Source organism: Pan troglodytes, chromosome 5 (genome assembly GCF_028858775.2).
Source record: "Pan troglodytes isolate AG18354 chromosome 5, NHGRI_mPanTro3-v2.0_pri, whole genome shotgun sequence".
Lineage (NCBI taxonomy): Eukaryota > Metazoa > Chordata > Mammalia > Primates > Hominidae > Pan > Pan troglodytes.
In genome coordinates this window covers 134,568,590-134,593,262 of record NC_072403.2, presented here as the reverse complement: position 1 = coordinate 134,593,262, position 24,673 = coordinate 134,568,590, and the positions used below count along the sequence as shown (strand labels likewise).

Sequence of the window (24,673 nt, the reverse complement as noted above, 5' to 3'; positions counted from 1 at the left end):
ATCTCTTGAGCTCCTACTAAATTATTAAGTGCAAAGCCTTGTTGCTGGCCCACAAGTTACAAAGAGGAACCCAGAGTCTGGTGAGATGAGACACAGTTTGATCTTTCTAGTTACCTTTCCTGACTTCAAATCCTATTATTTGGAAATAAAGTAAAATTACCCACTCCTAAAATGTAAATGCTTTACATATCTCCTATTCACTTAAGTATCAAGATCATTTTAAGCTAAACAGAACTTACATGAAATGTAGACCTGCATAATTTTTTCAACTTAGAAACTTTCCTGTCTTCAAAATTTTTCGAAAGATGGTATTTCTCTGTCTCTAGTGTAAGTCAAAGGGAACTCTACCTTTGGTTTGTTGACACGCACATTTTTTAATGTTTATGTTCTTGCTTGCTAATTGCATAGACAGATCCTTCAATATACATTGGTAGGCACATGGAAGTTATTTTTACCACAGAGAATTTTTGACAGCTTAAACATATAAAATTCAAAACGCAAAGTCAAATTAATTTTTTCATAATTTTCCAGATAAATTAATGCACAAAGCTGAATACCTTTCCAGCACAATGTTACTTCTTATACTAACATAAGGCCACTTACAATACTAATATACATGAATGTTGTTAATGATAAAAAAGATGGACTGCAATAAACTATGTAGCCCCCTTGAGTATGTGTCTGTGTTTGGGGGAGTCAGATTTAACTGGTCATCTTATTCTTTTTAGTTTCATACTAGAAAGACTTATTCAAAATGTATCCTCCATAAAGGTTTGCAGGGAGTTAGTTGGGCTTCTCCCAACCACTTGCAGATTCCCAAAAGGACTAATAAATTTCTCACATGATTGCAGGATATTACATTTGAAAAGATGATATAGTCCAGACTTCCAGATCCAGACACTTAAGTGATGCATCAATATAACATAGCTTAATTTGTGTCAAAGTCTTTCCTAAGTTTAGGCGGTACTCTTTCTTCCATTACCATGATTCCTCCTGCTGCTTTCCATAACAAAAAACGAAAACAAACCCAGCTATCTACAGGGATAAAAATAAAAAAGAAAATTCACTGTATATGGAAAAGTCTTTCTAAAAATTAAACAGGTTTCCTTTTTAATACATTAGCTTGAGTGGGGTGTGTGTGTCCCTGTGTGGTGTGTGTGTTTGTGTGTGTGTGTGTGCTATGTATATTGGGTGTTATCCAGAATACAGTGATATTTTCACTTCTCCTTTAGATGAATATAAGTGGTTATAACCATAGCAAAGCATCCCTACTGTCTACATTTTATATAGTTTAGCTTTTATTTCTAGCGTCAGAGTATTCAGAATTGAGAGGATTTAGCACGGATTTGAAGAAACCCTTCTCATTCTTTTTTTCCCACCTTACCTCAAACCCTATTTATACTCCTTCACTTTCATTTGTTTCACATTATTCTTTCTAACCAGTGACTCAAATATTGTTGGTTCTTATTTTATTGAGGTACTGGAGCCTGCTTAAAGAAGTTAGGGTTCAATTCAAAAAGCATTTATGTAACACTAACTCTGCAAAGCCCCACGCTAGATACTGTGAAATTTGGCACAGTAAGTAAGGTCTTCCCATGCCTTAACTGGCAGTCTGTGAAGGCTGCGTGCTAGCACCTTTACCACGTGAGCAGTGGAGGCAGCACTTAATTCCAGGATAGAAAATGAGGCCAGGCTTCACAGGAACATAGCATTTAATGGAACCCCAGAAAATAAGTAAGCAAATTTCAGAGAAGGGCCGCCCTCAGACCACCCATTTCTCATTTAGTTGCTTTTCCAACTACTATTGTACACAAAGTATTCTTAGATTTCAAAGGGGGCACAAATACACTCCAAGTACACAAAATCCCCAGCACTGAATTTTCCCTAGTGGGAAAATAATGTGATTTTGAAGTTCTTGTGTACAATGTGATTTTGAAGTTCTTGTGGTCTGCTTATACTCTTCCCTACAAAGAGGGAACACGGCCAGTCTGTGTTGGGGGTTTACATGCAAGGCCTAAAAAGTCAGTTCCCTTTTCAATGAGATATATGGTTTTAAAATGTCAAATGACGGTTTATGACATCAGTAGGAAGAAAAGAAGGGGAAGTTAATGCTTACCAATGTGGTCACAATAGAAATGGCTTCATATCCCTCTGCCTAGTAGAGAGACTGGAACATATCAGCTTAATACAATCAATAAATCAATGTTGAATTAATAGCTGATACCTATCGATTATGAGCTGAAAATGAAGGTCCTTTACATTATTAATATTCATAATAAAGACCAAAAGTAAATAAATAATAAGACTGAAAGTTCAGTTATTCAGTATTAAAATAGATTTTGTTTTGTTAACATCAAAATAGATAGGAGTCAGGCTGTAGACTAATGGCAAATACAATGGTTTTTAGATGTGGGTAGTAAACCTGGATTGGTAGAGCCAGAGCAGTAGTTGCTGCAAAAACTCATACAGTACGACCCTCATCTAGGACATCTGATGGTTATACACATGGACACTTTAAATTTTACACTTTCATTTCAGAAAGCATTTATAATTAATATATACTTATTTATCTTTCAAAGGGAAAATGCAGTGTGATACCAAATAATAGAACTATTTTTACTAACACACCAAAATTTATAGATGGAAATGAGTATCATCTATCAAAGCAATTACTTTAAGTAGCCACATATTTATTCCACTTCTGAAACTGTTTTTGTGACTCCATCATTGCAACTCATTTTATACTCATACATCAAATAGTGGTAACATGTTCTATTTAAAATATAACGTATTTTATAGTAAACTGTTTTTAATTTTAAAAAAAACTCCCACTTGATCCCATCTCTTTGTACTAAGAATGACTTCAGCTACTTTTCAAAACCTCCTTAGGTAATTTAGATTTGCACATATTCAAAATAAAACTATTTTAAATGATGATTTGAAAGCAGAGCTTTGGGCACTACTTAACTGCATTAACACAGTCTCAAAGTGACTGCCCTTAGTCCTCTTGTTTGTTACACGGTCTACATGGAGCAATGGGAAGTTTGGTCACCTAAAAGTGAACACTTCTGAAGTTGAATCCTGGACTTCCAACTTCTAGAAAGACATCTAACTTCTTTGTTGATTAGCATTCTACATTTTTAAAAAGTAGGATTTATATTATCTATTTTACTACCCTGGACTCAAATGAACTAATGCTATAAATGTGCTTGGTTAACAACTACACAAATGGAATTTATTTAGATATCAGTCATATAAATTTATAGGCACTATGACAGAGTATCATTATGAATATCAATTATTCTTTTAAGCAACAGTGTTGACGTGGCTCTAGAGACAGCCTCTGATGTTGGACTGTAGGCAGAAAGAGATTAACGCAGCTGGGCGTGATGGCTCATGCCTGTAATCTCAGGGTTTTGGGAGGCTGAGGCAGGCAGATCACCTGAGGTCAGGAGTTTGAGACCAGCCTGGCCAATATCTACTGGCCAGTATCTACTAAAAATACAAAAATTAGCCAGGCGTGGTGACGCATGCCTGTAATCCCAGTTACTCAGGAGGCTGAGGCAGGAGAATCACTTGAACCCGGGAGGAGGAGGTTGCAGTGACCTGAGATCACGCTACTACACTCCAGCCTGGGCAACAGAGCAAGACTCCATGTCAAGAAAAAGGGATTAACTCTGAGACATTTCCAGAAAGTTGATATTGTTTAAAAAGGCATTCAAAAAATCATTTACAATCTGCTTCCCAGCACACCCTCAAACTTGTCTACGTTTCTGCAACATCTGAACCATACAAGTCACCAGTCACAGAAAACCATATCTCCCCTACACTGCCCATAGGAAGATTTCTCCCTAAAGGTGAAATGTTCACATACTTTCAGAAACAAACCATGTTTCAGTGTTCTCTCCAATGGTTAAAATGGGATTGAAATTCTTGATTTCTTCATGATGCCTAAAAAAGCATTCTTAATCTGAGTAATATTAAAATGAGATAATATGGCATAGGAAAAAGGGTCACAAAAGATAATATTGACAGAGTCCTGCTTTCTCAGTGGGGCTTGCTTTAACCACCTTGTTTAAAATTGCATCTCATCCCTCCAGCTTCTGATTCCTCTTACTTTCTCTTAGCACTTACTAGCTTTGAAAATGTATTCGCATTTACTTATGATTGCAGTTGTTGCTTATTGTCTGTCTCCCTTCACTAGAAGGTAAGCTCCACAAAGCAGAGCTTTTGTTTTTGTAGGTTGTTTCATTGATATATTCATAGGACCAAAAGCCATGCCTGATTCTTATTCAGCAAGCACTCAATAAATAAAATAATTGTCTTTCCACTTTTCTTTTTAACATGAATTTTTTTTCTTTTTGCATATGACATTAATATATGCTTGTTGTTGGGAAAAGGACAATTCCAAAAGACATAAAGAAGGAAAAAGAGATTGCCATCCCGCTATCCAGTAACAGTGCTGTTGTAATTCTGGTGCATAACCTGCCAGAATTTTTTCAGCGGCACATACACAAGAATATCACAACATATTTTACACACCATTTAGTTTGAAGCTAGATTATATTTATTTGATGTCATTTTATTATATCTTAAAAATGCAATCTTTCTCAAATCAACATAATTCAAAATTTCTAATGACAGTTTTGAAAAAATAAAATTTTCTTGAATGTTAACATTACAGAGCATATACCAACTATGTAAAATACGCATAGCCAAAAAGCAAGGAACATGGCTGAGTACTGAAATTACTGATAAATTTTTCTTTAATCGGATAAATAAAATGGGTATAAAATAGATAGGTATAATGCTTTTTTAAATGCACCCACAGTTTCGGTAGTGTCTTTTTCTTCTATTTCATCAATTTAAAGAAAAACTCTTAGGATGTCTCTTAGCCCATATTTAAATGAATATAATATTCATTTTTTTCTTCCAACAAAGAAAAGGAGAGAAATGATTAAGCCTTTTTGAGCTCTGATTTGTTTTCTAAGTTATCTTCGGTACTTTACAGAAGAAATCATTATAACGTTGCAGCAAGCAAAAAATTCAATCAAAATTATGGGAACAAAAATTAAGAGTAGTTTTGAGAATTTTTCTGGGTCATAGAGGAAAAAAAATCCCAACCAAAGGGCAAACAACTTTAGAAAGAAAAATCATCTCATTGAAATATTTTTTCATCAAATTATGCATGTTTATATTAACCTGCAATTAAGTTAATAGAAGTAGCATTATTTAAATTGATACATTTAACTTTTATAAAAACATTTTGTACAAAATTATGTTACTATAGTCCTTTAGTACTATATAAGTTAAACAGAAAAATGAGGCCATGAAAATATCTAAAATATTTAAAAACATAAATTTTCAAAATTTTAAAACCACTATGCATATATTAGTTTTAAAATACATTCACGGAAAAACATTTTAAGGGAAATATACTGAAATTATAATAGTTATTCCCTTTGTGTATGTTATTATTGATTTCTATTTTCTTCTTTGAATTTTACTTTTTTCCAAATTTCCTATAATGAAGATTTTTATGACATGAAAAATGGCATATGCATGTGTTAAGCATGCATTGTTTTAAAGCACTTTAATGAGAATTTGTTCATGTGATTCTATACTGTGGATTAGTCACTACTGTCTTCATTTTAAGGGTGAGGAAACTGACAATCATAGAAATAAAAGGGTTTGGCTAAACCTAGCTAGCAAGTAACAGAGACAAGACTGGAACCCATTTCATCTCACAACTCATTATTTTCTCCTTAAATTACACCTCAGCAAACATTTATTGAGCACAGACTCAGTCCTCATTCAATCAATTATTGTTAAGCATCTACTATATCTTCCGTTCAGTGCAAGACTCTGGGGAAACAGTGGCAAATAAGACTAAGCATTGTGATAGAAACAGCGGGGACACATGAAGATGCTTAATGTATGGTCCCCACCCTGAAAGAGTTGTGAACTCATCATACAGATGGAATATGTTGCATATTAAAGGAAATGTAAAAATAGAAGTAAATATATGATATATTCAAATAAGTGTTATAAATAAAACTACTATAGAAATTTAAAAGATAAATGGTTACTGAATTTTGGGGTGATTAAGGAATATTTCACAAAGGCTGTAGAACACACACAGAGCCTCAAAATTTGGGAGGAATCCACACAGGTAGAAAGGGAATGAAAGGCTTACTAAGCCAGAGAAATATCTGTAAGCTAAAAGAGGGGAGTGTAAAAAGCAAGTTCTAAATAAGAGAAAAGGAAACATTTCGCTGCCATGGAGTGTTATGCCCACGTGGAGTTGGAAAAATGAGTTGGAGCATAGTCATAACATAGTGGCAAAGAAAATGAATGCCATGAACAATATGTGAACGTATCCTGTAAGCACCAGGGAATCATGAAACTTCTAAATCACATAGTAAAGGTGTGTATGAGATGCATTTTCTGGCCAGGCGCAGTGGCTTATGCCGTAATCCCAGCACTTTGGGAGGCCAAGGCAGGCAGATTACAAGGTCAGGAGATCGAGACCATCCTGGCCAACATGGTGAAACCCCATGTCTACTAAAAATACAAAAAATTAGCTGGGCGTGGTGGCATGTGCCTGTAATCCCAGCTACTTAGGAGGCCAAGGCAGGAGAATCACTTGAACCAGGGAGCTGGAGGTTGCAGTGAGTTGAAATTGCGCCACTACACTCCAGTGTAGCCACAGAGCAAGACTCCGTCTCAAAAAAAAAAAAAAAAAAAAAAGATGCACTTTCTGAAAATAGAGACAGATGTCAAGGAGAACCATTAAAGCATATTAAAACGTGAAGTTTTTAAATCAAATCTACCACAATAGGAGTAATAAGCTGATTCCAAAAATTTATATGAAAATGCTACAGACTGAGAATAACTTCTTATTTCAAAAAGAAAAGAAAAAGTAAAGGACTTACACTATCAGACTTGATGGCTATTAATTCTGTGTGGTATTCCTCAAGGGTAGACAAATAGAATACAAAATAAAATAGACACTCTAGAAATAGACAAATACACTCTTATTGTCCATTGATTTCTGAAAAAGGCTTTGATTATTAATGTGGTCATTGAACCATGATGATCTTGGAGGACTCACAAAGGCACCACAAAATTAGATATTGGTGGAGAAATTTTTGATCATGGAAACAATAGATCTTGTTTATAATAATTTGTGACAAAAATTCTAAGGATTATTAAATAGATGGCTTTCAGCTATAGTGTTTTTCTGGTATATTTTATTTTTAGACAGGGTCTCCCTCTGTTTCCCAGACTGGAGTGCAGTGACATGATCACAAATCACTGCAGCCTCAATTGTTTGAGCTAAAAGCAACGTCCTGTCTGCCTCCCGAATAGTTAGAGCTACAGGTGGGCAGCACCACACTTGCCTAATTTTAAAACTTTTTGTAGAGTTGAAGGATGGTCTTAAACTTCTGGCCTCAAGTGATCCTCCCTCCTTGGCCTCCAAAAGTACTGGGGTTTCAAGCAGGAGCCTCCACCTGATTCAATGATCAACACTTTGCTATATTTAATCTCTCTAAACATAAACACACACACACACACACACACACACACAGTTATTATTTCACCAACTGAAAGCAAGCTGCCAATAACATGACACTGCATATCTAAATACCTTAGCATATATCTAAGTATTTAAGAATTGGTCTTCTGTGTATATCCATCATACCGTTATATTTCCACAATGTTATTTTTTTCATGTTCCAATTCCTGAGATAATTCACCTTTTCTCCTGGAGTTTAGCCTTTGAAATTCTTTTGGGAACTATAGTTTTTTGATGACTGAAAAGATCTATTTTTATCTTCATTCTTACAAATACACTATTTTAGGATGAAAGCACCTAACAATATTATTCCACATTATTCTATTTTTGCTGTTAAGAAGTTTGCTAATTGTGATGGCTAATTTTATATGCCAACTTGACTGGGCTACAAAGTGCTCAGATACTTGGTGAACCATTTCTCGGGGTGTGTCTGTGAGGGTGTTTCCAGAAAAGATTAACATCTGAATCAGTGGACTGCATAAAACACATTGCCCTTCTCAATATGGGCGGGCCACATCCCATGCATTGAAGTCCTGAATGGAATAAAAAGATAGAGAGAAGGAGAATTTCTTTCTCTGCCTGTCTTCAAGCTGTCTTCAGTCTTCAATCTTTTGCCTTAAACTCAGACTTGGCCTGGAACCGACAATAGTGGGTCTCCCGGTTATCAGACTTGAACACAAACTGGAACCATATCATTAGCTCTCCTGAGTCTCTAGCTTGCCAAAGCCTTAGGACTTCTCAGCCTTCATAATTGCATGAACCAATTTCTCTCTCTCTCTCTCTCTATATATATATATACACACACACATATATATATAGCGTTTTTTATATAAAGAGCGAGCATTTTTGCTGTTCTTACGTAGAGCTTTTACATATATATACATATATATGTGTGTATATATAGCTTTTACATATATACATATATACATATATGTGTATATGTGTGTGTATGTATATACGTAAAAGCTCTACATAAGAATGGCAAAAACGCTCTACATAAGAACGGCACCTGCATCATAAGTGTATTAGATTCTTCAGAGAATTGCATCATAAATGTATATAGTTCACTATTCTCTCTTCAGCTGTGTCTAATCAGCTGCATAATCCACACACTGTTTTTATTTCCAATTATCATATTTTTATTTCTAGGCAATCTACTTTGCTCTTTTTCAAGTTTAGTTCATTGTATTACAGTATCTTATTACTTAGTCATTTATACTTACATATGTTTTCTCATAGTAAAAATAATAAAGGAATGTTTTAATAATTGAAATAAAAACAATAGTCTTATCACACAAGAGCAACTGTTTGCTTTCAGTCTTTTTTCTGTGGGGTTTTAAATAGTTTTCAAAATACTGTACTGTTTCCTGCTGTGTTTGCTTAACATACGACATAAGCATTTTCCCATTAAAATTCTGTAAGTTTAAAAGAAATAAAAAATAAAAAACCCTCAATTATTCTTTTCAAATATATTAAGGCTATAAAAATTTTTTACAAATAGTAATAACAATACCATATACAATGTGTGTTCAGTACATAGACAATATGCATGTGTACATTATACACGATGCATTAAAATGTTATATTATCTTTTACTTAAAGGGCATTTCACAGAATAGAGCTGATACATTGAAGCTTGTTTCATAAGAGAAGTCAATTGAATCTTTCTGTAGCACATTATTGCACAATTATGGCTTTAAACAAAAGTTACAAGTCACAAGTTCTTACATTTTGGGTCATGTTGTAGAATGTATTCCAAATGAAAAATGGAGGAGAAAGTACACGACATCATGCTTCATGTTATGGCATATAAATATTAACTATTTTAACATATAACTGTATGATGAATGGTACAGTTAAGACCTATACTATATCATAGTTATTATTATAAAAAGTTATACATTATGCCACAGTACTAAAATATATTCTTCTCAAATAGTGAAAAAAATTCTCTACGAAAAATTCCAATATTTAAATTCTTTATACTCTGATCCCATTGTTTACCATTTTTGTCGAATCTTTCTCATGGAGACTTATTTCTTTGGTTGCTTTGTGATTTGGGGTTCTGAGATCATATTTTTAAAAACATTTCCCTTAAGGCCAGGTGCAGTGACTCATGCCTGTAATCCCATCACTTTGGGAGGCCAAGGTGGGCAGATCACCTGAGGTCAGGAGTTTGAGACCAACATGGCGAAAACTTGTCTCTACTAAAAATATAAGAATTAGCTGGGTGTGGTGGTGTGTGCCTGTATCCCAGACACTAAGGAGCGTGAGGCAGGAGAATCACTTGAACCCAGGAGGTGGAGGTTGCAGTGAGCCAAGGTCACGCCACTGCACTCCAGCTTGGACAACAGAGTGAGACTCCATCTCAAAAAAAAAAAAAAAAAAAAAAAAGTTTTTTTAAAAAATTACCTGAGACCTGGGTTAAATGGGGTTAAGGTATTTTCCTCTACCTAGCTCTGAATTTGCCTCTGCTGGGGCAATACCAGATTGGTAGCCTTATATTCTCAGCATGACTTTTGTTCGGATTACATAGACTACACAGTTGGAAATTTGCACACTCAATGTGAGGTTTCATTTTCGTTCATAAGTTATTAAGAGAGTCTTTCCCCCATTTCCATCCAAGGCAAAGTCAAGACTGGCAAGTCTCCTTACTGTCTTCCTTGGAGGTTAGGGTTTTGTCATATTACCCTTTTATTGAGCATGTCACTCTTAGAAATCCAAGTCTTATTCTGGTTACCTAATGTAACTAATAGTAACTCTTGTTACTATTACTCCCACAGCCCCTGGTTGTTCATACTATTCCTGGTTACAACCCTCACATGCTCCTGCATGCCCTGCAATGTTCTTCTCCTTTGGTGGTGAGTATGTATGACCAGTAAACTGCTGTGGATTTCATCTGTCCAGTGTTGGGTGTTGGTTGTCTAGGCATCTCCGAATCTCCAGGGCAGGAATCTTTCGTTCACCAATGGGGTGAATAGAAAGCAATAAAATCCACTGGTGTTATGAAACATATGACATGCCCAACCATTTCAGAAGACACCTAGTCAGTTAAAATTAACTGTTCCTTGGTTATTTGGTTCTGAGTTATTTGGCAAGGGTACCTGAGACAGAACTGCTAACTGCTGATGGGCTTGAGCTATGGCCTATGTGGCACTGTTATGCCATCTCTTTTAACTCTGCAATGCTCTTGTCCCCAAGAAGAAAATGGTTGTTAACTATACCCTGGTGTGACATGCTGTCAGGTTCAGCCTGTGTTTGGCAGGTGATCTCTGAAGCTTCAGCCTGTAAATGCAATGAGAAAACAGTGCCTTAACCAGTCAGTACTTCAGTCCTGCTTACCAGAGCTCAGGCTAGAGCTCTCTGATCACCATGTCTAGCCTGGTGACTGTCACTGGCTGCTTGGAGCAGCAATACAGACATTGCTTGTAATGGTACACCTATGGAACAGGTGCAGAGGCAGCCCTGTGTGAGGTTTGTGGGAAGCAAGGTGGCCACACCATGGAGAACCAAGCATGGTATCCTGGTTGCCATTGCTGTTCATGCAAAGGTAGTGACCTTTCTGGTCTCCTCTGCTGCTGCTTCCTGAGCTGCTATTGCTTGCACTCTCATGACTCCGAAGGGCATCGAGGTGCAGATCCATGGTGGCCTGTGGCACAGGTGCTAATGAAAAAAGAAAAGGGTGGGGAGAGGAAGGAGCATTTGGTACTCAAATGATTTGCCAATGCAAAACCCATAGCCAGTATGCCTGGGCTCAGCACTGCTGCCTACTAGCACACCAAATGGCCAATCTTGCAATCATGGGCTTGCTGGCCCTATCCAAGCCATAGACTAATGACTTTACTGGATATGGACCTCAACTCTAGAGAGATGGACTCGCACTTCCTAGAGGAAGAGGCAGCCACTTCTGAGAAAGGCCACTAAGCTCGCTAATGTTTTCCCATAAGTACCCAGAAAGTCTGCACCACAGGTGATTTTACAGAAAGCTCCAATTTCACCTAGCTAAAAACTCAAAATATTCTCAGGGAATTTGTGCAGAGAAAGAAACAAAGAAAGAGGGAAAAAGTCCACACGACAGAAACGGTAGGGCAGTGGCAGCAGGAGATAATTTTGGTCTATTGAGTCTGGGTTATAAACCTAGCTTTCTTTCCCTGTACCACTCTGCTTACTATGTCTCTGTTGCAATAAAGATCCTAATCCTTGAGGTCATAGAGAAATACCTATGTTACCTTTGTGGCACTGTGGTACCCCATGGCACCATTAATTCAAACTCAACTTAAGCCCAGGGTCTTTAAAGCATATAAAGCAACCATTGCTGTGGGGGAAACCCCTAACCCTGATGATACTAATTTGAAGCTCTCTGAGAGAAAAGACTTATAAGTATCATCAGGGTAAAGAGGATCCCTCACCACCACCCCACCACCACCAAATATGTCCAGTGACCACCACTAAAAAAAAAAAAAAAAAGAAAGAAAAGAAATTTTAAAAAGCAAAGAAAAAAATATCCTGGATACGGGGAGGAACCAACAACAACAACAACAACAACAACAACAAAAGAACCCTAAAACAAAGATCTACAATTTGACCCAATTGGAAATTCAAAATATATTAAAGGCATTTATATAGCCAAGATAAAGGGGCACTGATTGGCTTTTGTGCCTCTACAGTATAGGTTCTTAATTAACTTTAATACCTGCTGAAATGCACCAATTGGCAAACCTTCATGGTTTTAACTGGCATTAGGGCTCAGATTACAGTTATGACTAGGATCTTCCTAAATTTAAACATGGTATCCCCCATAACATTAGGGGAGTTCTGGCATATAAAATAGAGGACAAAGAGATATGCCTCTTCTTAACCATCATAATTACTGTCTTGCCTAAATTTCTTATCATGGTCATAGCAATCATTGCCCTAAAATATCCCATAATGGACATGGACGCTCTGACCCAATGAAAAATAAATGGAAATTAGATTAAATCTTGACACTTATAAATTGGCTTGACAGGATGGAAACTCCTGACTCTTCTGCCTCCAGCCCAAATTAAAATAATTATTAACATGGCTCAAAGTAATTTAAAACAGGGCTTTTGAGGATTAAAATTTGTTATATGACAGCTATAGAGTGCAGGGGTTATTATCCCCACTGCTTCTCCATTTAACAACCCAATCTGGCCTGTTTGGCCTGTTCTTAAACCTGGAACAAATAAATGGTGCAGCACAGTAGACTGCTGCAACCTTAATGCCATGGTCCCATACAGTTCAGGCCCCTATTTCCAACAAACTGAGTATTGAAACTTCTGACTCCATCCAATCAGCAACTGATAAATATTTTGCTACTATGAATTAGGCTAATATGATCCATTTGGTGCCAATGTCAGCAGTTTAGCAGTCACAGTTTGCTTTTACCTCCCACGAGACACAATATATATATATATATATTTTTAGGTAACAAACGCAATTCTTTTTTTTTTATTATTATACTTTAAGTTTTAGGGTACATGTGCACATTGTGCAGGTTAGTTACATATGTATACATGTGCCATGCTGGTGCGCTGCTACACAATATATTTTTACCAGGCTACTCAAGGGCTACCTCAGCAGCCTTGCCACTGCACACAGTCTTTGCAGGCAGGATCTTAATGACATCCACCTTTCTCCAGGAGCACAGGTATATTACACTGATGACATCCTTCTCCAGGAAGATTTGTTTGACGTATTCATTAAGAATATACAAATACAAAGGAACTCACACAAAAAGGGTGGATATTTCACACATAGTACAAAGTCCTGTGACTTCTGTTAAATTCCTGAAAGTTATTTGGTAAACCAAAAGCTGCTCCATCCCTGATACTGTCAAAAAACAGGTATTAACCCTCTCAGTACCCACAAGGTTAATACAAGTCCAACATCTTTTAGTCTTTTTTGGGTTCTGGAGACAACATATTCTTTTGCAAATTTTCTTTAATTTCACTAGTGCTGTTACTTACAGATTGCCCATCTTAAAGGGGAACCTCCTCAACAAAAGGCTGTAGAAGCTGTCCAAAATGAAATCAACAGGCACTCCAGTTAGTGCCCTCAGAGGCTTCAGCGACCTCATCTCATGCCTCCTGGAGTCTCTAGGCCACCTGTGATGGTCATAAGTTGCTCATGGGCTTCTGATGCAAGAAACTGCCTCTCCTGGCCTTGTACTATACACCGTTATAGTGGCAATTACTGGCCACACTCTGGGCTTTTCTGGAAATAGAGGGTCTCACAGACTTTGAGCCTGTGACCCTCTGTACCCACCTACTGCAATGCCTTGTAATGCATTGGAGCAGCACCCCCATGAATTTGGCCTAGCTATGAGACCTCTTTGCGACAGGATGGAGTCAAGCTTGGGCCTTCTGGCATATTCTATCTGTAGAAGGTGGTGGCCTCCTCTACCATCAGTCCTTTGCCAAAACCATGGTGCTAGGGGAAGTCATCCCTTTCCTAGAGTCCTTGGCTACCTGGAGAGCCCCCTGGGATCAACTGAATGAATGGCAATAGAAGGCCATACATTTTACCAATGATGTTGCCACAATTATACATGATAGAGCTCAGTAGAGAGTTGTTGCTCTGAATTCCTTAACCAAGATGTCCCTGATAAAGAATAGAACCCAAGGGTCAGCACAATTGGCACACTCTAGACATTTATCTTGGCAATGGATGCCCTGGCCATTTCACCTCATATGTATATTTTTACAACTCTTAGACCATTGCCTAAGAGTCTCACTTTAAAGAACTCTGTGAATCTCTTGTTTCACAGGTACCCAAATATAAATATATAAACCAAATCAACAGGTTTCTCTACATATCCTAAGGCCACAATACAAGGCCTCAACAGGATATTCCTTATCTCATTTGCAGTTTTAGACACTAGATTGTTACCAAGGCACTCATTTTATGTCTCAGAATACACAATGGAATCTTGAAGAAAGCTTTCCATTGAAATGCAGCCTTCCCATAGGCCTCAGGTAGTTAGCCCCAGGCAGCTACTTTAATTGATAAGCCTAATGGGTTTTCAAAGAACTATTTAAGTCACAATGAGACAAATGTCCCTCTACCCCCTTGATGTCACCACTGCCACAAGCATTGGTTAGTCTCAATTCACACCCCCTGGGAGCATCCACTCTCTACATCAATGTCACACAGGTCTCTCAATTGCTTTTACTGGTTATATATGGAGACATGCCCGAAGTTCATGTTTTTGGCAACCACCTCAAAATGTGGCCCTCTCTGCTTGGTCAGGTGCCTACTTTGCTTCCTAGGAAGGCACGTCTCCTAATCCCTAAAAGTCTCAGTTATCATCAAGATTTAAACTGATGTCAAAGCATCAAGTGATCAATTGTAGCATAAAGCCAAAAATTTAGGCTTGATATCTGATAAAACAGGTCTCTAATGGCCTAACTACAAGTTCTCCTCCCATAGATCAGGTATCCTAGACAGACCACCATCCTTATGAAGGGGACCAGGCACAGTTTCTATTTATCCTTGAGTAGCAGGTTTTGTTCTCTGTTTGCCTGCCAAATCAAACAAGTGAATCACATCATTCCACAAGAACTGGGAGCACCCTACCCTCTTAATTCTCCAAAGCCTACCTCCTACAGACCTGGTTGTTCACTCTGCTCTTGAGTGCAACTCCTGTGTGGCCCTGCAAGGTGTGCCATGTCCTCCTCCCCCAGGCCATCAGTAGACATGACTAATAACCTGCTGTTGGTCTCATCTCTTCAGGGTCAGATGGTGTTTAGCTCTCCCTCACCCGCAGGGTAAATAGGAGGTGACTAAGACACCCTACCACTAATAGCATGTTCCTTTCTCTCATGAAAGGGAGACTGAAGTGTAGAGAAAAGGCATCAGGTTCACACATATCCTGTGTCCACGCTGACCCTCACTGAGCTGCAATGTGTCCAGTTACATCAATGTGCACAGGGATCCACTGCTATTGTCTCAGGTATAACTATTACCTCAGGTAGAGATATGTGCATCTGCATCCTCTTTGTTCCATCTCTGGACTTTAAGGTTGACGGTCTATTTAAATCATTCTATGCCCTCCATGAGGTCCATGAAATCACTTCAGAGTTTCACTCCTCTGAGGGGCTGAGAACTCTGTGAGGTGGCAGTCAGGCCCATCTGCCTGGGCACTTCTCTTGACCATTGCTTGTCTACCTTTCTAGGGTCGAAGAACATACAAAGAGAGCTTCTTTTTGATACCCAAATTTTCCCTGGGAAGTGAGGGATAGTCCTCTTTACATTTGGATGTTCATTAGAATTTTTATTATTCAATCTCCCTTCTGTTCAACCCAGTGAGCTGGAGTCCTGGCCACCTTCACAGAGACTTGAATAATGACTGGGGTCTCATTACATCCTGAATTCTTCTCCCACTAGCTAGTCAATGACTCATTTCCCTTCCCAGAAACATCAAAACTTTTACATCATCATATAGTAATTCCCACTCTACGGTTTGTTCTCAGTTCTTCAGTTTCAGATAGCTCAAGAAATCTTTTCTTTCAAAAAGTCAGGCTATTGTCATAAATAATGCTGACTTTCAAGACTATGGCTCTTTGTTTAGATTTTAAAAAACAGAAACTTAAGTGATCGTTTGTTCTAGATTAAGTGCATCATCCCTCAGTGAACCGCCTTTATAGAGTATTAAAGCAAGTATAAAGGAGTAAAGAAATATCAGTTGATAACTAAAAATGTTATCAGCCATACACAGGTAGAACAGCTACTCTTAATTGGGCCCTTAGCTAGGCAGTGGCTTTTATTAATATATATTGTACATGGCTTTATATGCAATATTTTATTTAATCTTTACCACAGATGTCAGAGAGGGAGGGAGAGAAGAGAGAGGAGAGACAGATTCCCTACAATTCAAAAGAAACAACTGAAATAGAGTCTTTTAGATATTAAGAAACTTGCCCTAAGCTAGGATTTAAGCCCTGTCACATAGGATTCCAAAACATGGATTTTAAAAAATTTCATTATATTGCCTTTTCTAGAGTCATAGGCCCTTATAAATTTAGAAGAGATTAGACTAAAATAACTTTATAAAGTTATAAAGAAGTCACCTAAAAGTCACCTAGTACAGCCATCTACAATATGCCTGAATCATTTCAACAAGAATATTTTTCTTCTTTGAACCGCATATTCACCATAGTGTTTCAGCAAACCCAAAATATTGTTTCAGTAATTCATCTGATATGAAAACTTTAATTCATTTTTGAATCTTAAAGATCATACAATTGAATAATGTGCATAATTTTGAAAAAATTATTTTTTGTTCTCTATACCTATTATTATGTAATACACATACAATACAATAATGTATATCATATGTGTAATCCATGAACACACACACATTTAGATGACATAAAATTCTTTCACAGAATAAAACAGAAACAAATACTTCTCTCATTGGTGGTATAATCCTATCTAATATAATTTAAATATTTTGTTGTTTTTAAGGTGTGTTAGTTTTGCCTCCTAGCTTATCTTTCATGTCTCAACAATTGGCAGAATTCATTAAAAATATTGAGGTCAATATAAATTTTTGTTTAATAATCCTGTTTTTTGGCTTAATTTTAGATTTTTTAATGCACTTGATCTTTGTAGCTTTTTTGTTAAAATTTGAAAATAAGTTTGCATTTCATGAGAGGGTATTTTCTGGTTACAAAGGAGAGAAGCCTCCAAAGAATGCAGCGTAGGAACCCTCTACTGTATTAGATTCCCTCAGGGTAATTGAAATTGACAGCTGACTACACTCTATTTACCAGTCCTTTTAGTCATTTCTATACAGTAAGGCAAATCAATATGCGTCTACTGTCAAATCCAGGACTTTCCCCTTGAAAGCTTTAATTAAGATTTGTGACCTTCTCCCAGCTATGTACACCTCGACCTGAATATCCTTTTAGCTCAGTAGCCGTTCAATGATCAGGGACTCTGCTCCATCCATCTGCTCTAACAGTGACCTCCTTTGAATTTTTTTATGAGCTTTGGATATTTTCTTTTTATAGCTTTGCCAACATAATCATATTACATCCTGACACCAGGCAGTGTAAATTAATTCCCCTTTTTTCTTATGCACCACTCCACAAAGAACCAGATTTTTCACTTTAACACTTGATTAAATTGTGGAAAGGAGAAGAAAAAAAAATTGAGAAAACTTTATCTCACCTGTGCCAGCTTGGAGACTGAAAAAGTGAATTTAAAGCAAATTAGCTCTTCCTAAGATTTTTTTACAAATCTTAACGTGGGAGATGGGGAGAAATACAAGAGAGATAAAGCAAGTTTGAATAAAACACCTATTTACTGAAAATTAATCTTATGCCATTTAAACCAGGACAGTGTTTCCCCAACTTCTGTTCATAAGACTCAGCTGGGAAGTCTGTTAGCAATACAGATTCCAGGTACCTTCCCTAGAATTTTTGATTCAGTATGTCTGACATCATATGCATTACAAGCACCCTAGGTAACTGTGGTCACACAGTTTGAGAATAATGAATTGGAGTAAAGGTTAGGCAACATTCTCCTCCATCCTTCTCCAGTAATACTCTTGGGGGTGAGGGTAAGCCACATAAATCCATTGATTAAGTATCTTCAGGATCTAACTGCATATATACCCAAATGAATGGACTATTTACTGTGGTTTTAACAAAGTGTAGAAATGCATACGCACGACCTTGGAAGCCTACTCATCCAATTTCAGACCTTATTTAAAATTGCCTTGTAGTAAATTAAAAATTTAAATCTCAAAATTAACTTTCTCAATATCTGCCCTGTCAGGATATATGCTGATGGCCTTGTCTAGATCAGTCATCTCCTAGAGTTTTTTACTTTTCACTCTGATAATCAACCCTGAAGTTCACCACTAAATCAGTTTAATATGATGTTCACTAAACATTCTCTGTGGGTAATGGTTTTTCCCCAGAAGACTAAAATCTCCCGAGAGGCAAGAACAGATTCTAAGGGTGGAAAGTAGATAGAAAATATTCATTGAGTGCTTTCCAAGTGAACTTAACATTGATCTGACACTGTGTAGTCCACATCATTTGCAGATCCTGTCTATGGGGAGAGAAAGTGTATGTTATCAAACTTCATAAAAGTGTTCTGTTGGCATTTTAAGTATTGTCACATTTATATCTTAGGCAGCATGTCTGAACCAAGAAAAACCTTTCAAGTCATCCTGCCAGTTTGTTCATTCCACATCAGATCTTTCAAATATTGTCCTTTGACATTTGATTAAGGATGCTGAAGAATTTTAGTATGAGAAAATTCCCACAAATCTATCATAATTCAAGTAGCTGAAGAAAATACTAAAAAGCTGACTCAGCTTGTCATAATTTGCAAATTAGTATAATTAAAGATAATTTTAAATATTCTCACTAGCAGGGGGCGGTGGGGAGTAAAGGAAGTATGGAAACATTGAAAGTCAACAGTTAGTTGACTCTAACTTCCAAGCTACGTACTACACCCGAGAGTACTGAAGTTTCAGAAAACCTTGAAGCCTTGTGTTCTGGGGTCTGCTGGACCCTGAAATTAATTATACGTCACAGGGTACAGAGGATAGAATGTTCTACATTTTCAGAAGCCCCAATTACAGTTGTAGAAAACTTAAAAAACAATGCAGATATGCATTGGTTCTTGTCTTGTTTTTATGTACTTGCATGTAAATGCAAGTCCTTTATCCTCAGCAAATCCTCTATGGAACGTGGAGAGAAAGCAGAGGTGCCTACCTTCTCTTAACTTGAATAGTCTTTATAATTTAAAGTATTGCTAATTGCCAAGATTAAAATTCAAAACTTGTTTCCTAGTAACTTATAAATCAGAAGGCTTTATGTAGTCTGAAACACAATGTTTCTTTGATGTATTTTTAATCTAAAATAAGGTAGCCCAGATAAGGGATAGATCTTGATGGCTGAATAGAAGCCTCTACCTATTGTCCCCCTGACAGAAACAACAATTTAATTTAACAACTATCTACACCTTTATAAGAACCAAAAATCAGGTACTAGCTCAACCACAGTGGGGTAGAGCACCAACCAGCCTTGTGAGGTCCCCAATTCTAGGCCTTGGCTCTTGGATGGCATTTCTGGACCTGCCATGGGCCAGATGGGAGCTCACTGCCCTGAAGGGTGAGTCCCAAGCCTGGAAGCATTCACCACAAGCTGACTGAAGAGCTTTAGGCAAGTAGTGAAAATAAGCAATGGCCTGGAAGTACTCCCCATGGGGCTGTGGTGGTGGCCACAGAGAGAGATTCCTCTGGCTGTGGAAAGGTGGGAAGGACTTTGTCTCATGGTCTGAGTGCCAGCTTAGCTGTAGTAGAATAGAGCAACAGATAGATTCCTGAGGTTTTGACTCCAGTTCCTGGCTCCCATTTGACATCTCTGAATTCACTCAATGTGCCAGGGAATTCACTGCCCTGAAGGGAGTACACAGGTCTGACCGGCTTTGCTACTCGCTGATCGTAGAGCCCTAGGGCCTTGAGCAAACATAGGCTATAGACAGGGGGTGGTTACAGCGGGCCTTGGGCAAGACCCAATGCAATGCTGGCTTCAGATCTGACCCAGAGCAGTCCCAGCACTAGTGGTCACAGGGGTGCTTGTGTCACCCTTCTTCCAGCTCCAGGCAGCTCAGCACAGACAGGGAGACTCTGTTTGTTTGGGAGAAAGTAAAGCAAGAGAGGAAGAGTCTCTGCCTGGTAATCCAGAGTATTCTGGATCTTATTGAACATCACTAATGTGGTACCTCTACAAGCCTACAAGAACCACAGTGTTACTGGGCTTGGGGTACCCTGTAATGCAGATATGCCTTAGATCACAATACCCAAATCCTTTCAAATACCTGAAAAGGCTTCCCAAGAAGGATGAGTAAAAACAAGCCCAGACTGAGACGACTACAGTAAATACCTAACTCTTCAAGGGCCAAACACCAATGAACATCCACAAGCACCAAAAACATTCAGGAAAACATGGCCTCACCAAATGAACTAAATAAGCCACCAGGGACCAATCCTGGGGAAAAAGAGATATGTGACCTTTCAGACAGAGAATTCAAATTAGCTGTTTTGAGGAAAGTTAAAAAAAAAATCAAGATAACACAGGGAAGCAATTCAGAATTCTATTGGTTAAATGTAACAAAGAGATTGAAATAATTAAGAAGAATCAAGCAGAAATTCTGGAGGTGAAAAATAAAATTGACATATTGAAGAAGGCATCAGAGTCTCTTAATAGCAGAACTGATAAAGCAGAGAAAGAATTAGTGACCTTGAAGACAGGTTACCTGAAAATACAGTCAGAGCAGACAAAAGAAAAAAGAATAAAAAGGAATAAAGCACTCATACGAGATCTAGAAAATACCCTCAAAAAGGCAAATCTAAGAGTTATTGGCCTTAAAGAGTAGGTAGAGAAAGATACAGGGGTAGAAAGTTTATTCAAAACGATAATAACAGAAAATTTCTCAAACCTAGACAAAAATATCAATATCTAAGTACAGGAAGGTTATAGAATATCAAGAATATTTAACTGAAAGAAGACTACCTTAAGGCATTTAATAATCAAACTCCCAAAGGTCAAGGATAAAGAAAGAACCCTAAAAGCAGTAAGAGAAAAGAAACAAATAACATATAATGGAGCACCAATATGTCTGGCAGCAGGGTTTTCAGTGGAAAATTTAGGGCTGGGAGATAGTGGCATGCCATATTTAAAGTGCTAAAGGAAAAAAACCTTTTACCCTAGAATAGTATATTTGGCAAAAAAAAAAAAAAAAAAAAAAAAAAAAATGTCCTTCAAGCATGAAGGAGAAATAAGGACATTTCCAGACAAACAAAAGCTGAAGGATTTCATCAACACCAGACCTGTCTTACAAGAAATACTAAAGGGAGTTCTTCAATCAGAAAGAAAAAGAAATGTTAATAAGCAAGAAGAAATCACCTGAAGGTACAAAACTCACTGTTACTAATAAGCACGCAGAAAAATACAGCATATTATAACACTGAAATTGTGGTGTGTAAATTACTGTTATATTAAGTAGGAAGACTAAAAGGTGAACCAATCAAAAATAATAACTGAGACAAACTTTCAAGACATAGACAGTATAGTAAGATATAAATAGAAACATCAAAAACTTAAAAAGCAGGGAGAGGAAGTTAAAGTATAGAGTTTTTATTAGATTTCTTTTTGCTTGTTTGTTTGTTTATGCAATTAGTGTTAGGCTGTCATCAGTTTAACATAATGGGTTATGAGATAGTATTTGCAATCCTCATGGTAACCTGAAATCAAAAAACATACAACAAATACACAAAAAAATAAAAAGTAAGAAATTAAACTATGCCACCAGAGAAAATCATCTTCACTAAAAGGAACACGGGAAAGGAGAAAAGACCACAAAACAACTAGAAAACAACTAAATGGCAAGAGTAGTCCTTACCTATCAATAGTAACATTGAATGTAAATGGACTAAATTCTCCAATAAAAAGACACAGAGTGGTTGAATGGATTAAAAAAAAAAAAAGAAAAGAAAGACCCAATGATCTGTTGCCTATAAGAAACACACTTCGCCTATAAAGACACACATAGACAGAAAATAAAGGATGGAGAAAGATATTCCATGCTAATGGAAGTCAAAAAAGAGCAGGAGTAACTATACTTATATCAAACAAAATGTACTTCAAGACAAAAACTATAGGAAGAAACAAAGGTCATATAATGATAAAGCGGTCTATTAAGCAAGAGGATATAACAATTTTAAATATATATGCATCCAACACTAGAGCGTCTAGATATATAAAGCAAATATTATTAGAGCTGGAGAGAGAGATAGACTCCCAACATAATAATAGCTGGAGACTTCAACATCCCACTTGCAGCATTGGACAGATCTGCTAGACAGAAAATCAACAAAGAAACATTGGACTTAATCTGCATTATAGACCAAGTGAACCTGATAAATATTTACAGAACATTTTATCCAACAGCTGCAGAATACACATTCTTCTCCTCAACATACTGCACATTCTCAAGAATAGACCATATGTTAGACCACAGAACAAGTCTTAAAACATTTTAAAAATTGAAATAATATCAAGCATCTTCTCTGACTACCATGGAATAAAACTAGAAATCAGGAGGAATTTTGGAACCTATACAAACACATGGAAATTAAACAATATGCTCCTAAATGATCAGTAGATCAATGGAGAAATTAAGAAGGAAATTGAAAAATTTCTTGAAACAAATGATAATGGAAACACAACATACCAAAACCTGTGGAATTCACAAAAACAGTACTAAGAGGGAAGTTAATAGCAATAAGCACCTACATCAAAAAAGAATAAAATTTCAAGTGATCAACTCAATGATGCATATTAAAGAACTAGAAAAGCAAGAGAAAACTGAACCCAAAATTAGTAGAAGAAAAGAAATAAACATCAGAGCAGAAGTAAATGGAATTGAAATGAAGAAATAACACAAAGGATCAATAAAACGAAAATTCAGTTTTTAGAAAAATAACCAAAATTGACAAACCTTTAGCCAGACTAAGAAAAAAAGAGAGAAGACCCAAATAAATAGAATTAGAGATGAAAAAGCAGACGTTACAACCAATACCAGAGAAATTGAAAGGATCGGCCAGGTGTGGTGGCTCACGCCTGTAATCCCAGCACTTTGGGAGGCCGAGGCGGGCGGGTCACGAGGTCAGGAGATCAAGACCATCCTGGCTAACATGGTGAAACCCCGTCTCTACTAAAAATAAAAAAAAATTAGCCAGGCGTGGTGGCGGGCGTCTGTAGTCCCAGCCACTCAGGAGGCTGAGGCAGGAGAATGGCGTGAACCCGGGAGGCGGAGCTTGCAGTGAGCCGAGATTGCGCCACTGCACTCCAGCCTGGGTGACAGAGCAAGACTCTGTCTCAAAAAAAAAAAAAAATTCTCTACTAAAAATACAAAATTAGCCAGGCGTGGTGGTGCAGGCCTGTAATCCCAGCTACTGGGGAGGCTGAGGCAGGAGAATTGCTTGAACCTGGGAGGCGGAGGTTGCAGTGAGCCGAGATCACGCCATTGCACTCCATCCTGGGCAACAAGAGCGAAACTCTGTCTCAAAAAAAAAAAAAAAAAGAAAGGCTCATTAGTGGCTACTATAAGTAACTACATGGAATAAATTGGAAAATCTAGAAGAAATGGATAAATTTCTAGACATGCAATCTATCATACAATCTATCAAGATTGAACCATGAAGAAATACAAAACCTGAACAGACCAATAACAAGTAACAAGACTGAAGCCATAATAAAAAGTCTCCCAGTAAAGTAAAGCCTGAGACCCAATGGCTTCACTGCTAAATTCTACCAAACATTTAAAGAAGAACTAATACCAGTCCTACTCAAAGTATTCCAAAAAAAAACAAAAGAAAAGAATACTGTCAAATTCATCCCATAATGCCAATATTACCCTGATTCCAAAACCAGACAAAGACACATCCGAAAGAGAAAAATACACACCAATATCCCTGAAGAATATCAATCCAAAAATCTTCAACAAAACACTAACAAACCAATTCAACTCTTCACTAAAAGTTTCATTCATCATGACCAACTGGGATTCATCCCTGGGATGAGAGTATGGTTCAACATACACAAATCAATCAGTGTGATACATTATATTAACAGAATGAAAGACAAAAAAACATATGATCATTTCAATTGATGCTGAAAAAGCATTTGATAAAATTCAACATCCTTTCATGATAAAAACCCTCGAAAAACAGATACAAAAGAAACATACCTCAACATAAGAAAAGCCATATGTAACACACCCACAGCTAGTATTACACTGAATGGGGGAAAACTGAAAGCCTTTCCTCTAAGATCTGGAATATAATAAGGATATCAACTTTCACTACTGTTATTCAACATAGTACTGGAAGTCCTAGCTAGAGCCATTAAATTTTAAAAAAAAGGACATCCAAATTGGAAAGAAAGAAGTCAAATCACTCTTGGGTGCAGATGATATGATCTTATATTTAGAAAAATCTAAAGACTCCACCAAAAAGTATTAGAACTGATAAACTCAGTAGAATAT

General features: G+C 37.2%; 1 protein-coding gene across 18 annotated transcripts in view; it reads right to left on the bottom strand.

The window, feature by feature from the left end:
- PKIB (cAMP-dependent protein kinase inhibitor beta) overlaps positions 1 to 24,673 on the bottom strand; it is a 256,176-nt gene that overhangs the window by 16,155 nt on the left and 215,348 nt on the right. For 6 of the 18 annotated variants that reach the window (XM_016956243.4, XM_063813402.1, XM_016956246.4 and 3 more), the window contains 2 exons: positions 11,138 to 11,242; positions 10,804 to 10,864 (listed from right to left, as the gene is read on the bottom strand). The exons of 7 other annotated variants lie outside the window; for them this stretch is intronic. In XM_016956243.4, the coding sequence (XP_016811732.1) occupies positions 10,804 to 10,864; positions 11,138 to 11,206 (130 nt within the window). In that variant the 5' untranslated portion in view covers positions 11,207 to 11,242. The remainder of the gene's footprint in view (positions 1 to 10,803; positions 10,865 to 11,137; positions 11,243 to 24,673) is intronic. 5 more of the 18 variants (XM_063813403.1, XM_063813404.1, XM_063813405.1 and 2 more) reach the window with 1 other exon arrangement.